The 14,685-nt window shown below is 49.2% G+C and overlaps 1 protein-coding gene across 3 annotated transcripts in view; it reads right to left on the bottom strand.

The window, feature by feature from the left end:
• Positions 1-14,685, bottom strand: part of UBOX5 (U-box domain containing 5) — a 75,648-nt gene that overhangs the window by 14,655 nt on the left and 46,308 nt on the right. For all 3 annotated transcript variants that reach the window (XM_063925330.1, XM_063925329.1, XM_063925331.1), the window contains 3 exons: positions 14,132-14,224; positions 10,935-12,123; positions 8,277-8,444 (listed from right to left, as the gene is read on the bottom strand). In XM_063925330.1, the coding sequence (XP_063781400.1) occupies positions 8,277-8,444; positions 10,935-12,123; positions 14,132-14,185 (1,411 nt within the window). In that variant the 5' untranslated portion in view covers positions 14,186-14,224. The remainder of the gene's footprint in view (positions 1-8,276; positions 8,445-10,934; positions 12,124-14,131; positions 14,225-14,685) is intronic.

Genomic DNA, 14,685 nt, shown 5'->3' with positions numbered 1-14,685 from the left:
CCCTCGACGGCGGTCTTCGGTCCCGCTATTTTTATTATACTGGCAGGGGATTATATACTGCCTCCGCAGTATCTATATACGTGTGCCAGTCTTATGTGAGGTAAAAATTTGCTGCCCAGGGCGCCCCCCCTGCGCCCTGCACCCTGGGTGTGGTATGGTATGCCGGCGGTCGGGCTCCCGGCGACCAGCATACCGGCGCCGGGAGCCCGACCGCCGGCTTACTGACAGTGTGGCGAGCGCAAATAAGCCCCTTGCGGGCACGCTGCGCTCGCCACGCTGCGGGCACCGTGGCGCGCCACGCTAATTTATTCTCCCTCCAGGGGAGTCGTGGACCCCCACGAGGAAGAATAAGTGTCGGTATGCCGGCTGTCGGGATTCCAGCGCCGGTATCCCGACAGCCGGCATACTGAAGACCACCCCTGCACCCTTGCTGTGCCTGTGTGTATTGTGGGAGCAGTGGCGCGCAGCGCGACCGCTGCGCGGTACCTCATGAAGATCTGAAGTCTTCTGCCGCCTTTGAAGTCTTATTTTCTTCTTATACTCACCCGGCTTCTATCTTCCGGCTCTGTGAGGAGGACGGCGGCGCGGCTCCGGGACGAACAGCAAGGACGACATCTGTGTTTCCGACCCTCTGGAGCTAATGGTGTCCAGTAGCCTAAGAAGCAGAGCCCATCAGTCCAGGAAAGTGGGTCTGCTTCTCTCCCCTCAGTCCCACGATGCAGGGAGCCTGTTGCCAGCAGGGCTCCCTGAAAATAAAAAACCTAACAAAAGTCTTTTTAGAGAAACTCAGTAGAGCTCCCCTGCAGTGCATCCAGTCTCCTCTGGGCATAGGATCTAACTGAGGTCTGGAGGAGGGGCATAGAGGGAGGAGCCAGTTCACACCCATCTAAAGTCTTAGAGTGCCCATGTCTCCTGCGGAGCCCGTCTATACCCCATGGTCCTTACGGAGTCCCCAGCATCCTCTAGGACGTAAGAGAAATGATGATTATAATCAGCGTCTACACTCAGTATAGCTAGAAGCAAGATAATAGCTTATTCTGTATAACGAAAAAGGAGCGCGGCTTACCAGATAAGGGGTATATAGCCATGGCGAATTCTGCTGTGGTTAGGCGGATTTGGGTGGGGGGATTGGATGGATCAGGAGTAGAATCAATTTTGTCCTGATTGTTTTTATTCTGCAATGAGGGTGTAACAGGTCTATAAATGTACCGTATAAAGGTTTAAGAGGTAATATGCACCATGGCTGGGATGAAGCAGCAGTCAGGCAGATGATAATAAAGTGTAAAGCCTCATACAGGGGAGTCCTCACACACCTAGTCCCGATACGCTAGCGAAAAGTGCAAAAGAGCATGCAGATTCTTTTTCTCACGGATGTGCTTCTTAGACTGCGATGATTAATTTAATAAGATTTTACTTACCGATAAATCTATTTCTCGGAGTCCGTAGTGGATGCTGGGGTTCCTGAAAGGACCATGGGGAATAGCGGCTCCGCAGGAGACAGGGCACAAAAAGTAAAGCTTTTTCCGATCAGGTGGTGTGCACTGGCTCCTCCCCCTATGACCCTCCTCCAGACTCCAGTTAGGTACTGTGCCCGGACGAGCGTACACAATAAGGGAGGATTTTGAATCCCGGGTAAGACTCATACCAGCCACACCAATCACACCGTACAACTTGTGATCTAAACCCAGTTAACAGTATGATAACAGCGGAGCCTCTGAAAGATGGCTTCCTACAACAATAACCCGAATAAGTTAACAATAACTATGTACAATTTATGCAGATAATCCGCACTTGGGATGGGCGCCCAGCATCCACTACGGACTCCGAGAAATAGATTTATCGGTAAGTAAAATCTTATTTTCTCTATCGTCCTAGTGGATGCTGGGGTTCCTGAAAGGACCATGGGGATTATACCAAAGCTCCCAAACGGGCGGGAGAGTGCGGATGACTCTGCAGCACCGAATGAGAGAACTCCAGGTCCTCCTTAGCCAGAGTATCAAATTTGTAAAATTTTACAAACGTGTTCTCCCCTGACCACGTAGCTGCTCGGCAAAGTTGTAATGCCGAGACCCCTCGGGCAGCCGCCCAAGATGAGCCCACCTTCCTTGTGGAGTGGGCCTTTACAGATTTAGGCTGTGGCAGGCCTGCCACAGAATGTGCCAGTTGGATTGTGCTACAGATCCAACGAGCAATCGTCTGCTTAGACGCAGGAGCACCCATCTTGTTGGGTGCATACAATATAAACAACGAGTCAGATTTTCTGACTCCAGCTGTTCTTGCAATATATATTTTTAATGCTCTGACAACGTCCAGTAACTTGGAGTCCTCCAAGTCACTTGTAGCCGCAGGCACTACAATAGGCTGGTTCAGATGAAATGCTGACACCACCTTAGGGAGAAAATGCGGACGAGTCCGCAGTTCTGCCCTGTCCGAATGGAAAATCAGATATGGGCTTTTGTAAGATAAAGCTGCCAATTCTGACACTCTCCTGGCAGAAGCCAGGGCTAGAAGCATGGTCACTTTCCAAGTGAGATATTTCAAATCCACCTTATTTAGTGGTTCAAACCAATGAGATTTTAGAAAATCCAAAACTACATTGAGATCCCACGGTGCCACTGGAGGCACCACAGGAGGCTGTATATGCAGCACTCCCTTAACAAAGGTCTGGACTTCAGGGACTGAAGCCAATTCTTTTTGAAAGAAAATCGACAGGGCCGAAATTTGAACCTTAATAGATCCCAATTTGAGACCCATAGACAATCCTGATTGCAGGAAATGTAGGAATCGACCCAGTTGAAATTCCTCCGTCGGAGCACTCCGATCTTCGCACCACGCAACATATTTTCGCCAAATTCGGTGATAATGTTGCACGGTTACTTCTTTCCTTGCTTTAATCAAAGTAGGAATGACTTCTTCCGGCATGCCTTTTTCCATTAGGATCCGGCGTTCAACCGCCATGCCGTCAAACGCAGCCGCGGTAAGTCTTGAAACAGACAGGGACCCTGCTGAAGCAAGTCCCTCCTTAGAGGTAGAGGCCACGGATCTTCCGTGATCATCTCTTGAAGTTCCGGGTACCAAGTCCTTCTTGGCCAATCCGGAACCACTAGTATCGTTCTTACGCCTCTTTGCCGTATAATTCTCAATACTTTTGGTATGAGAGGCAGAGGAGGAAACACATACACCGACTGGTACACCCAAGGCGTTACCAGCGCGTCCACAGCTATTGCCTGCGGATCTCTTGACCTGGCGCAATACCTGTCCAGTTTTTTGTTGAGGCGAGACGCCATCATGTCCACCATTGGTCTTTCCCAACGGGTTACCAGCATGTGGAAGACTTCTGGATGAAGTCCCCACTCTCCCGGGTGAAGATCGTGTCTGCTGAGGAAGTCTGCTTCCCAGTTGTCCACTCCCGGGATGAACACTGCTGATAGCGCTATCACATGATTCTCTGCCCAGCGAAGAATCCTTGCAGCTTCTGCCATTGCACTCCTGCTTCTTGTGCCGCCCTGTCTGTTCACATGGGCGACTGCCGTGATGTTGTCCGACTGGATCAACACCGGTTTTCCCTGAAGCAGAGGTTCTGCCTGGCTTAGAGCATTGTATATTGCTCTTAGTTCCAGAATGTTTATGTGAAGAGACGTTTCCAGGCTCGTCCATACTCCCTGGAAGTTTCTTCCTTGTGTGACTGCTCCCCAGCCTCTCAGGCTGGCGTCCGTGGTCACCAGGATCCAATCCTGTATGCCGAATCTGCGGCCCTCCAATAGATGAGGACTCTGCAACCACCACAGAAGAGACACCCTTGTCCTTGGAGACAGGGTTATCCGTAGGTGCATCTGAAGATGCGACCCTGACCATTTGTCCAACAGATCCCTTTGGAAAATTCTTGCGTGGAATCTGCCGAATGGAATTGCTTCGTAAGAAGCCACCATTTTTCCCAGGACTCTTGTGCATTGATGTACAGACACCTTTCCTGGTTTTAGGAGGTTCCTGACAAGCTCGGATAACTCCTTGGCTTTTTCCTCCGGGAGAAAAACCTTTTTCTGAACCGTGTCCAGAATCATCCCTAGGAACAGCAGACGAGTTGTCGGCATTAACTGGGATTTTGGAATATTCAGAATCCACCCGTGCTGTTTTAGCACTTCTTGAGACAGTGCTAATCCCATCTCTAGCTGTTCTCTGGACCTCGCCCTTATTAGGAGATCGTCCAAGTATGGGATAATTAATACGCCTTTTCTTCGAAGAAGAATCATCATCTCGGCCATTACCTTTGTAAAGATCCGAGGTGCCGTGGACAATCCGAACGGCAGCGTCTGAAACTGATAGTGACAGTTTTGTACAACGAACCTGAGGTACCCCTGGTGTGAGGGGTAAATTGGAACGTGGAGATACGCATCCTTGATGTCCAAGGATACCATAAAGTCCCCCTCTTCCAGGTTCGCTATCACTGCTCTGAGTGACTCCATTTTGAACTTGAACTTCTTTATGTACAGGTTCAAGGACTTCAGATTTAGAATAGGCCTTACCGAGCCATCCGGCTTCGGTACCACAAAAAGAGTGGAATAATACCCCTTCCCTTGTTGTAGAAGAGGTACCTTGACTATCACCTGCTGAGAGTACAGCTTGTGAATGGCTTCCAAAACCGTCTCCCTTTCGGAGGGGGACGTTGGTAAAGCAGACTTCAGGAAACGGCGAGGTGGATCCGTCTCTAATTCCAACCTGTATCCTTGAGATATTATCTGCAGGATCCAGGGATCTACCTGCGAGTGAGCCCACTGCGCGCTGTAATTTTTGAGACGACCGCCCACCATCCCCGAGTCCGCTTGAGGAGCCCCAGCGTCATGCTGAGGCTTTTGTAGAAGCCGGGGAGGGCTTCTGTTCCTGGGAAGGAGCTGCGTGTTGCTGTCTCTTCCCTCGACCTTTGCCTCGTGGCAGATATGAATAGCCCTTTGCTCTCTTATTTTTAAAGGAACGAAAGGGCTGCGGTTGAAAAGTCGGTGCCTTTTTCTGTGGGGGAGTGACTTGAGGTAGAAAGGTGGATTTCCCGGCTGTAGCCGTGGCCACCAAATCTGATAGACCGACTCCAAATAACTCCTCCCCTTTATACGGCAAAACTTCCATATGCCGTTTTGAATCCGCATCGCCTGACCACTGTCGCGTCCATAAAGCTCTTCTGGCCGAAATGGACATAGCACTTACCCGTGATGCCAGTGTGCAGATATCCCTCTGTGCATCACGCATATAAAGAAATGCATCCTTTATTTGTTCTAACGACAGTAAAATATTGTCCCTGTCCAGGGTATCAATATTTTCAATCAGGGACTCTGACCAAACTACCCCAGCACTGCCCATCCAGGCAGTCGCTACAGCTGGTCGTAGTATAACACCTGCATGTGTGTATATACTTTTTTGGATATTTTCCATCCTCCTATCTGATGGATCTTTAAGTGCGGCCGTCTCAGGAGAGGGTAACGCCACTTGTTTAGATAAGCGTGTTAGCGCCTTGTCCACCCTAGGAGGTGTTTCCCAGCGCTCCCTAACCTCTGGCGGGAAAGGGTATAATGCCAATAATTTCTTTGAAATTATCAGTTTTTTATCAGGGGCAACCCACGCTTCATTACACACGTCATTTAATTCTTCTGATTCAGGAAAAACTATAGGTAGTTTTTTCATACCCCACATAATACCCTGTTTAGTGGTACCTGTAGTATCAGCTAAATGTAACGCCTCCTTCATTGCCAAAATCATATAACGTGTGGCCCTACTGGAAAATACGGTTGATTCGTCACCGTCACCACTGGAGTCATCGCCTGTGTCTGGGTCTGTGTCGACCGACTGAGGCAAAGGGCGTTTCACAGCCCCTGACGGTGTTTGAGTCGCCTGGACAGGCACTAATTGATTGTCCGGCCGCCTCATGTCGTCAAACGACTGCTTTAGCGTGTTGACACTATCCCGTAGTTCCATAAATAAAGGCATCCATTCCGGTGTCGACTCCCTAGGGGGTGACATCCTCATATTTGGCAATTGCTCCGCCTCCACACCAATATCGTCCTCATACATGTCGACACACACGTACCGACACACAGCAGACACACAGGGAATGCTCCTAACGAAGACAGGACCCACTAGCCCTTTGGGGAGACAGAGGGAGAGTTTGCCAGCACACACCAAAAGCGCTATATATATATCAGGGATAGCCTTATAATAAGTGCTCCCTTATAGCTGCTTTGTTATATCAAATTATCGCCATAAATGTGCCCCCCCCTCTCTGTTTTACCCTGTTTCTGTAGTGCAGTGCAGGGGAGAGACTTGGGAGCCGTCCTGACCAGCGGAGCTGTGAGAGGAAATGGCGCCGTGTGCTGAGGAGATAGGCCCCGCCCCTTTTCTGGCGGGCTCGTCTCCCGCTATTTAGAGAAATCAGGCAGGGGTTAAATATCTCCATATAGCCTCTAGGGCTATATGTGAGGTATTTTTAGCCTTTATAGGTAATCATTTTGCCTCCCAGGGCGCCCCCCTCCCAGCGCCCTGCACCCTCAGTGACTGCCGTGTGAAGTGTGCTGAGAGGAAAATGGCGCACAGCTGCAGTGCTGTGCGCTACCTTTTGAAGACTGCAGGAGTCTTCAGCCGCCGATTCTGGACCTCTTCTGTCTTCAGCATCTGCAAGGGGGCCGGCGGCGTGGCTCCGGTGACCATCCAGGCTGTACCCGTGATCGTCCCTCTGGAGCTTGATGTCCAGTAGCCAAGAAGCCAATCCATCCTGCACGCAGGTGAGTTGACTCCTTCTCCCCTCAGTCCCTCGCTGCAGTGATCCTGTTGCCAGCAGGAATCACTGTAAAATAAAAAACCTAGCTAAACTTTTTCTAAGCAGCTCTTTAGGAGAGCCACCTAGATTGCACCCTTCTCGGCCGGGCACAAAAATCTAACTGGAGTCTGGAGGAGGGTCATAGGGGGAGGAGCCAGTGCACACCACCTGATCGGAAAAAGCTTTACTTTTTGTGCCCTGTCTCCTGCGGAGCCGCTATTCCCCATGGTCCTTTCAGGAACCCCAGCATCCACTAGGACGATAGAGAAAATATGTGACACTTGTATACCTGTGTGTGACTGAGTTGAATCTGTATATGAAGATCAATAGTGCTTTGTATACAGATTCACACTCACACAGACAAGTGTCTTAATTAGTGGAGTCTTGCAAAGTGGAGTCGCTTTAGATCGCATTGCATTTACGATGCAAAAATTACGCTTAACGTAAGTGGAGTTGCACGGGATCTGGCGCACCAAGAAGGGACGTTTGATGCGACAGCAGCAATATATGTACACATCTCTATACACATAACTGAGCATTAAGCAGACAACATATAAAAAATCCCAAGTTAGCCATTGTCTGTGCAGCTACGAATATCTATGAGCAGTAATGAGAGGGGGAACAGCCCAGGTGCTGGCAGGAGCATGCTCCATGTGCTCCAGGGAAACATCCTGTGACATCATCAACTTGCCAGCTCTCTGTACATTGGCCCGATTCAGAGGTGGGCGTAGTGTCGATGCTGGGCGCGGTGGAGAGATCTTTTACCACTGCGCATGAATCCAAGTCGCACGGCACATGCAACGCGATGATCTTGCGATGGCGGTCGCAGTGAAGATTTATTCGCAAAGCGATTGACCGTCCGTTTGTAGGTGGTAACAGGGGAGTGGCTATTCAAACGCAGATGGGGCGCGATCATTTGGGGAGGGTGGCGTGTCACAGCTTTCAATGGTCATCCCTTATGCAGTTACATTTAATTTACCTGCAATATTAAAGCTAGATCTTTCAGTACCAGGTGACAGGTATGCTTTTCCCCAATGTGGCTTTTGTTTGTTTTTTTAAGATTACCGTTTGGTGCCGATCCTCTTAGTGTTCATTCTAGCACCCTGCACCTTTTAAATCCTGTGCAGTTCCTCTCTCCCGCCTGGGGTGTCGCTCTCTGCTCTGGTGCTTCTCAGCACACACAGGTCTGTATCACAGCACTGAGTAACAGATCGGAGTGTGCTGGGAAGCATCACAGCAGAGAGCGACACCCCAGGCAGGAAAAAGGAACTGCACGGATTTTGAAAGGTGCAGGGTGCTAGAATGAACACTAGATCCTCTAACGTCATTAACAACCCAATGTATATCCTGTGGATCTACTGTGGACCGCGATGGAGAAATAACATTTAGCCTGCCAGGCGGTGCGGTACACGCCTACGGAAACTGCGCACGTGCAGAACAGGACTATGGACTAGGATGACACTGCCTAGCACCATACCAGTTAGTGTGGAGCTGGTCGTGCAGCGGGGGCCACCCGTGCTCTCCAGGTGGAACCCTTGCGGCTGACTCTTCGTAAACTTGGCGGTGTATGAAGGCATGGAGCCCAGCGCTGTGCTCAGAGCCTGGTCCAGGCTTTGCGTCAGTCTCTGTTCATGGGACATGGATTCTGTGCACAAGGAAACAACACATTAGACAACGGATACTCCTAGACCCTTTTTATTATGCATTGGACCAAATCATGACTTTTAGTGACGTCACATTACTGCACAGAGTTTTCCCAGCTACAGAAAGCTTGTACTGGTCTGTGTGCGCCATCCTGCAACTTTTACTAAGCTGTGTGCTTTATTCTTCCTCGCTTCCTTCTGTGCTGCACAACCACCATTCTCCCGCGAGTGGCTCTATGCCCTTGTACACAACACAGTCCTGCACTGTACAGGGGGGGGGGGGGGGGGGGGAGTGTGTGTGCGTCATCCTGCAACTTTTACTAAGCACTGTGCTTTATTCTTCCTCGCTTCCTTCTGTGCTCCACAACCACCATTCTCCCGCGAGTGGCTCTATGCCCTTGTGTACAACACAGTCCTGCACTGTACAGGGGGGGGGGGGGGGGTGAGTGTGTGTGCGTCATCCTGCAACTTTTACTAAGCACTGTGCTTTATTCTTCCTCACTTCCTTCTGTGCTCCACAACCACCATTCTCCCGCGAGTGGCTCTATGCCCTTGTGTACAACACAGTCCTGCACTGTATGGGGGGGGGGGGGGGGGGGGAGTGTGTGTGTACATATATCTATCTACAGGCTAGGTACAACCAGTATGCTTTGGAATACATTAGATGCTCATGCACAGTTAATGTTAAAATACATGTGGATATTATATATACACTATATATAAGGCAGGGAGAGAATTGCTTGTATCCCCCCCTTCCGTCTACAGTAGTGGTTCTCAAACTCGGTCCTCAGGACCCCACACAGTGCATGTTTTGCAGGTAACCCAGCAGGTGCACAGGTGCATTAATTACTCACTGACACATTTTAAAAGGCCCACAGGCGGAGCTAATTATTTCACTTGTAATTCTGTGAGGAGACCTGCAAAACATGCACCGTGTGGGGTCCTGAGGACCGAGTCTGAGAACCTGTGGTCTACAGTATATGCCTGCAGGGAACGGATTATCCAAATCACCTGCAGTATATAATGACCTCATATACCCTACCAAATACGGAACCGATATGTACATTAGTACATATTTCAGTGCAAGGGCTTTAAATTTGTACTCACTAAAATCTTTTGGATTACATAGATTATATACCATCCGGTATCCGTTCACATGGTCGACCATGTTATGGTCGACAGTCATTAGGTCGACCACTATTGGTCAACATTGACATGGTCGACACATGAAAGGTCGACACATTAAAAGGTCGACATGAGTTTAACTTTTTTTTCTTTTGGGGAACTTTTCCATACTTTACGATCCACGTGGACTACGATTGGAACGGTAATCTGTGCCGAGCGAAGCGGTAGCGGAGCGAAGGTACCATGCCCGAAGCATGGCGAGCGAAGCGAGCCATGCGAGGGGACGCGGTGCACTAATTGGGGTTCCCAGTCACTTTACGCAAAAAACGACACCAAAAAAAGGTTAAAAAACTCATGTCGACCTTTTCATGTGTCGACCTTTCATGTGTCGACCATGTGTCCATGTTGACCATGTCAATGTCGACCAATAGTGGTCGACCTAATGACTGTCGACCATAACATGGTCGACCATTCATACCGGAACCATACCATCCTAACCCCCAAGTGTGCGCTTTGTAGTACTGCAAGAACAGGACATATAGAGAAGTGCAGCATAGATGTAAGATATAGATCAGTTTCCTGGAATGTGCTTCTGACCACGGTTAGGTGCCTCGGATCCTCCCACCATAGCATGCAGGTTACACTTACTGGGGATCTCAAGATAAAATAATCTTTTCCACTACTTACTGTCTGTGATCAGCAGCTGTACACGCAGTCACTCACCCTGCGTTACGCAATCTGGGGCGATATACATGCAGAGTGTCTCACTTCACTACTGTGGCTGTACTGTGAAAGGCGACAGCAGTTTCAAACTCGCTTGGACGTTACGCCCCCATTGGACGTGGTTTGCATAATGTAACCGTAGAGGCAAGGAGAAAGTGCAGCGTGACCGGCTATGGGGCATTACCTGCTGTAGTGTTAGCTGCCCACAGAACGGACATACAGTAAACAATATTAAGGTGGACACATGACACGTCTCAGGTGCGATGGGGTAAGAGTAGGGACACGTGATGGAGGCAATGGGGTGGCCACATGATAGTCACTGCCCATATTTATGTGACGGATCAGATGTTTAGAACTAGAAACAAACACAGAATGAAGATTTAGATATTACAGTTATAACTATATTGGTTTACTTGACCGCTGGATTAGCTTTGAACGCAGATGTTGCTCACCGCACGCTGCCGCATTGTGCCACCACCATCAACATCAATAAACAAACTGACCGATTACCGGCAATGATGGCGGCCCAAAGTGAGCAGATTTACACGAGTATAAAATACAACTGAATTGGTTGGGGAAGGGACTGCAGAGGCGGAGACGCGATGACAGTGTTATACAGTAATAGCTGCGTAGATATGCCACACCTGAATTAGAGCAGTCCATCTGTGACGTTTGACTATCGCATTCAGTCTTCATCTTCTTTGTACTGAAATCTGAGGTAGAAGAACAGAGACCACTAACAGCGGATAAATAGGTGTCTATATTATCTCCGTCGTTGGCCGAATCCTCCATCCATTCCACCTTCCTCTTCATGGAGTGCAAGGCTACGGCCGAAGGGGTCACCACACCCCCGGCACGGGCCCTGCCCAGGAGAGTCGAGCCAGGAATTTGGTGCTGGAGGAGGAAGTAGTCTATCCTTACTTTCAGCGAGGGATGGGGGAGAGGCTGGGACTGTGGTGTGTAAGGAACACCCGTAAATGGGTCACTTGGCAACCTGCCCCACGACGCTTCACTTTGGTTACATTTATCGAGTGTGCTTTGGTCGATGACCTTTCCCGATGGAAGGATTATGGGTAAAGTCATGATCTCAAGTGTAATGGGGTCCAGAAACTCCTCTGGGACATCTTGGAGAATGTTGGGAAGTTCGCTCAGGCTGTACTGCATGTTTTCTGCGTTATTATAAGACACGTGGTTACTTTCCATTGGTGACACCGGACACGGCTGCCCAAAGCCAGGGGGGAGGCTCATGCAGGCGATCTGGTACACGCTCTCCACCATCTCCTTGGGATAAGTCTTAGCAGGCTGACCCCATACCTCCACTTTTTTTATACTGCACAAGGCACCCCCAGCTACGTGTGTTATACAGATCTTCAAGTGGCTAACGTTACTGAGAGAGTTCGGCCCTTTATTCCACAGGTCCTGGCATGCCGAGCCGTGGTAGGACATCACATGATCGGTTTGGTGGAATGGGTGCCTTGGCTTGAAGCCTCGGTTATTAAAAGTCGCCTTGCTTTGATTCTTAAGTACAACTTTCCCCACCAAGGCAAAGACTTCTTTTTCCAGACCCTGGCCAACCGCAGCCGGCTGGTTCCACTCCTGGGTATTCCAAGACATTCTGTTGGCGGAGGTAGCTGTATAAATGTCCATTCCGGAAAAGTTATGGTGGCCCCCGGACGAGGTGTCTATATTAATCCTACATAGATCGATGTTGAATGGAAAAGATATGGTGATGTGTACAGGAGGTTTAATAAAATATTCACAGCGAAACCCACGATTCCTTTTAGCGAGGTCTTCGGAGACCAGATTCTCCACTTCGTAGCCATCCGCACTGATCTGAAACAGCAGAACATAGGTCAGCATGTGGAAGGAAACACTTATAAGGGAACAGGAGCAGCGCGCTGCTGTCCTTTCCGCAGACGATGATAGATGTCCTTCCAGCAATGATACATCATTGCTGGGAGGACATATATCATCATCTATGTAACGGATTTAGAGCCCAGGAACCATCCCTATCAATTTAAAGAGTCATGCATTCGTCCTCTTTACACGGAATGCACTGTATGTAATTATGCATGCGTTCTGCGAGAGCTTTCTGTGCCGCTTTAAAACGGGCGTAGGAGAGACCTTTCTGTTGGCAGAAGTGTGGGGGCCTAATTCAGACCTGACCATAGCCGTGCAAAATTTTGCACGGCTACGATCAGTTACACAGACATGCGGGGGGATGCTCAGCACAGGGCTAGTCCATCCCGCATGTCTGCCCCCCCGCACAATTACAAAAGCATCGCACGGCGGCGATGCTTTTGTACCTGAAGAGTAGCTCCCTACCAGCGCAGCTCCTGCGCGCTGTCACGGAGCTACCCATCGCTTTCCGGATTGCAGCGGCTGCGTGGGACTTCACGCTGCCCGCCCCCTGCCCGGGCACACCTGAGTTGCCCGGACCGCGCCCGCAAAACGGCGGCCAAACTCCGCCGGCCCGCCCAGCGACCGCCTCTGCCTGTCAATCAGGCAGAGGCGATCGCTGGGCCGAGATGCTGATAACATCTCTGGCATGCGTCAGTGCACGCGGCGCCTGCACAGTTCGGACCTGCTGGCCCGCTGTGCGAAAACGCACACAGCAGCGATCAGGTCTGAATTAGCCCCTTGGTGCATCGTGTCGACAAGTGTCAGCTATGGCAACTGTGATAACATTTCTGTGCAATGCCTGTCCTATTCCTACGGGTGTGGTATGGAAGGTCGACAGTGTCTAGGTCGACAGGTTCTTTAGGTCGACAGGTCAAAAGATCGACATAAGTTTTTTATGTTATTTTGGTGTTGTTTTCTTTGTATAGTGACCGGGAACCCCATTTAGTGCACCGCTTCGTTCGCCATGCTTCAGGCAAGGTGCCTTCGCTCCGCTACCGCTTCACTCGGCACAGATTACCGTTCCAATCATAGTCAACGTGGATCATTAAGTATGAAAAGGTTTAAAAAAAAAAAATGTGAAAAACTCATGTCGACCTAGAACATGTCGACCTAGTTACTGTCGACCAATAGTGGTCGACCTAGACATTGTCGACCTAGTTACTGTCGACTTAGAGATCGGATCCCATTACTACACTGTATATTTATATAGGTTTGTACATTCAGGAATCTTATCAATAACCGTTTTATATGCTGCTAATACAGGCCTATTTATTGGTGTGTCAAGTGCAAAGTACTTGTTAGTAAGTAGTTAATGTGGGCGATCATATTGCAGACACAGTTAAAAATGCTTTAATTAGCATTAAAACGGTGCGTTCTTGAAACAATCATTACGCCATTTCATTTCTCTGTGTATTCAGAGCGTCATATCTGCGTGGCTTATGGCTGGCAAAGGGTGAAAGGTTATCTTAGTAGACTTGCACCGTGACATGTTATACTAGTATTTTATCGATAAACAGCATCTTAAATCTCCAGCGTATATTACTTACATTACCGTATGTTCATATTTCACCAGAAAGCAGAAATATTAGTCCGCTCCAATTTATATTCAATTGGGCACTGTGACCTTATCAGATATAGAGATGTGTCCCCGTACACCTACCCTTTTCCGCCATGTGGCGTGAGAAGCCTGGCGCGGTTACCGAACTGCGTACTTTTTTTCACTGACACTTTTCCCTCAATCTTGCACCTTAGTTGGCAAGCAGTGTGATAAGTACTTAGGATTAGTGTTTTGGTGCAGGTAAGTAGCATAGCAAGTGGCGCGATAAATGGGGGGATTTTTAGGCGATTTGAGGATAAGGTGTGTGTGGACACATCTGTAATTCCTGTATCAATGACATAACAGGAAATAATATAATGCAATACAATACAAAGAATTTACCTTGTTACAAACTATCCGGGGCCTAAACTGCGGAAGGCAGAGGTTTACAGCCATCACTGCCGGTTACGCTGGCAGATCTGCAAAGAGCGACACCTGCGGGAGAGAGGGAACATATTACAGCGCAGGAACCGGATCACAGACTGGACTACAAACCTCTCCAACCAGGATCTGCTGCATCTGTCAGACACGCCGCCCATAGACGCACACACATCTGCGGCCAAATCTGAAAGATCCAACTATCCGAATACATAGTACATAGGACACAAAGGATGCTGTTCATCCAATAACCACAAAGCACTGCTTTGCAGGTAGTGTTATATCTGGTGTCATTTACAAACATTCCTTACCATACATTGTAAGTTACCTATCGTCACAGGGTCACGGGCGCTCAAGGCTCGTTGCTGACGTGGGGGGTTTGAAGGCTAGCCCATCTGGTTCCATCCCACAGAAAAGCTGCTGTAGCACAAACTACTGAAAAAGTAAATGTTGGGGATGATAGGTGTCACAGAACGCAGTGCAACGCAGCTTGCCGCATATGGGGCACGCAGGGCAAT

This window comes from Pseudophryne corroboree, chromosome 1 (genome assembly GCF_028390025.1).
Source record: "Pseudophryne corroboree isolate aPseCor3 chromosome 1, aPseCor3.hap2, whole genome shotgun sequence".
Classification (NCBI taxonomy): Eukaryota; Metazoa; Chordata; class Amphibia; order Anura; family Myobatrachidae; genus Pseudophryne; species Pseudophryne corroboree.
The sequence above is the reverse complement of the archived record's forward strand: the minus strand, read 5'-3'. Positions and strand labels throughout refer to the sequence as shown.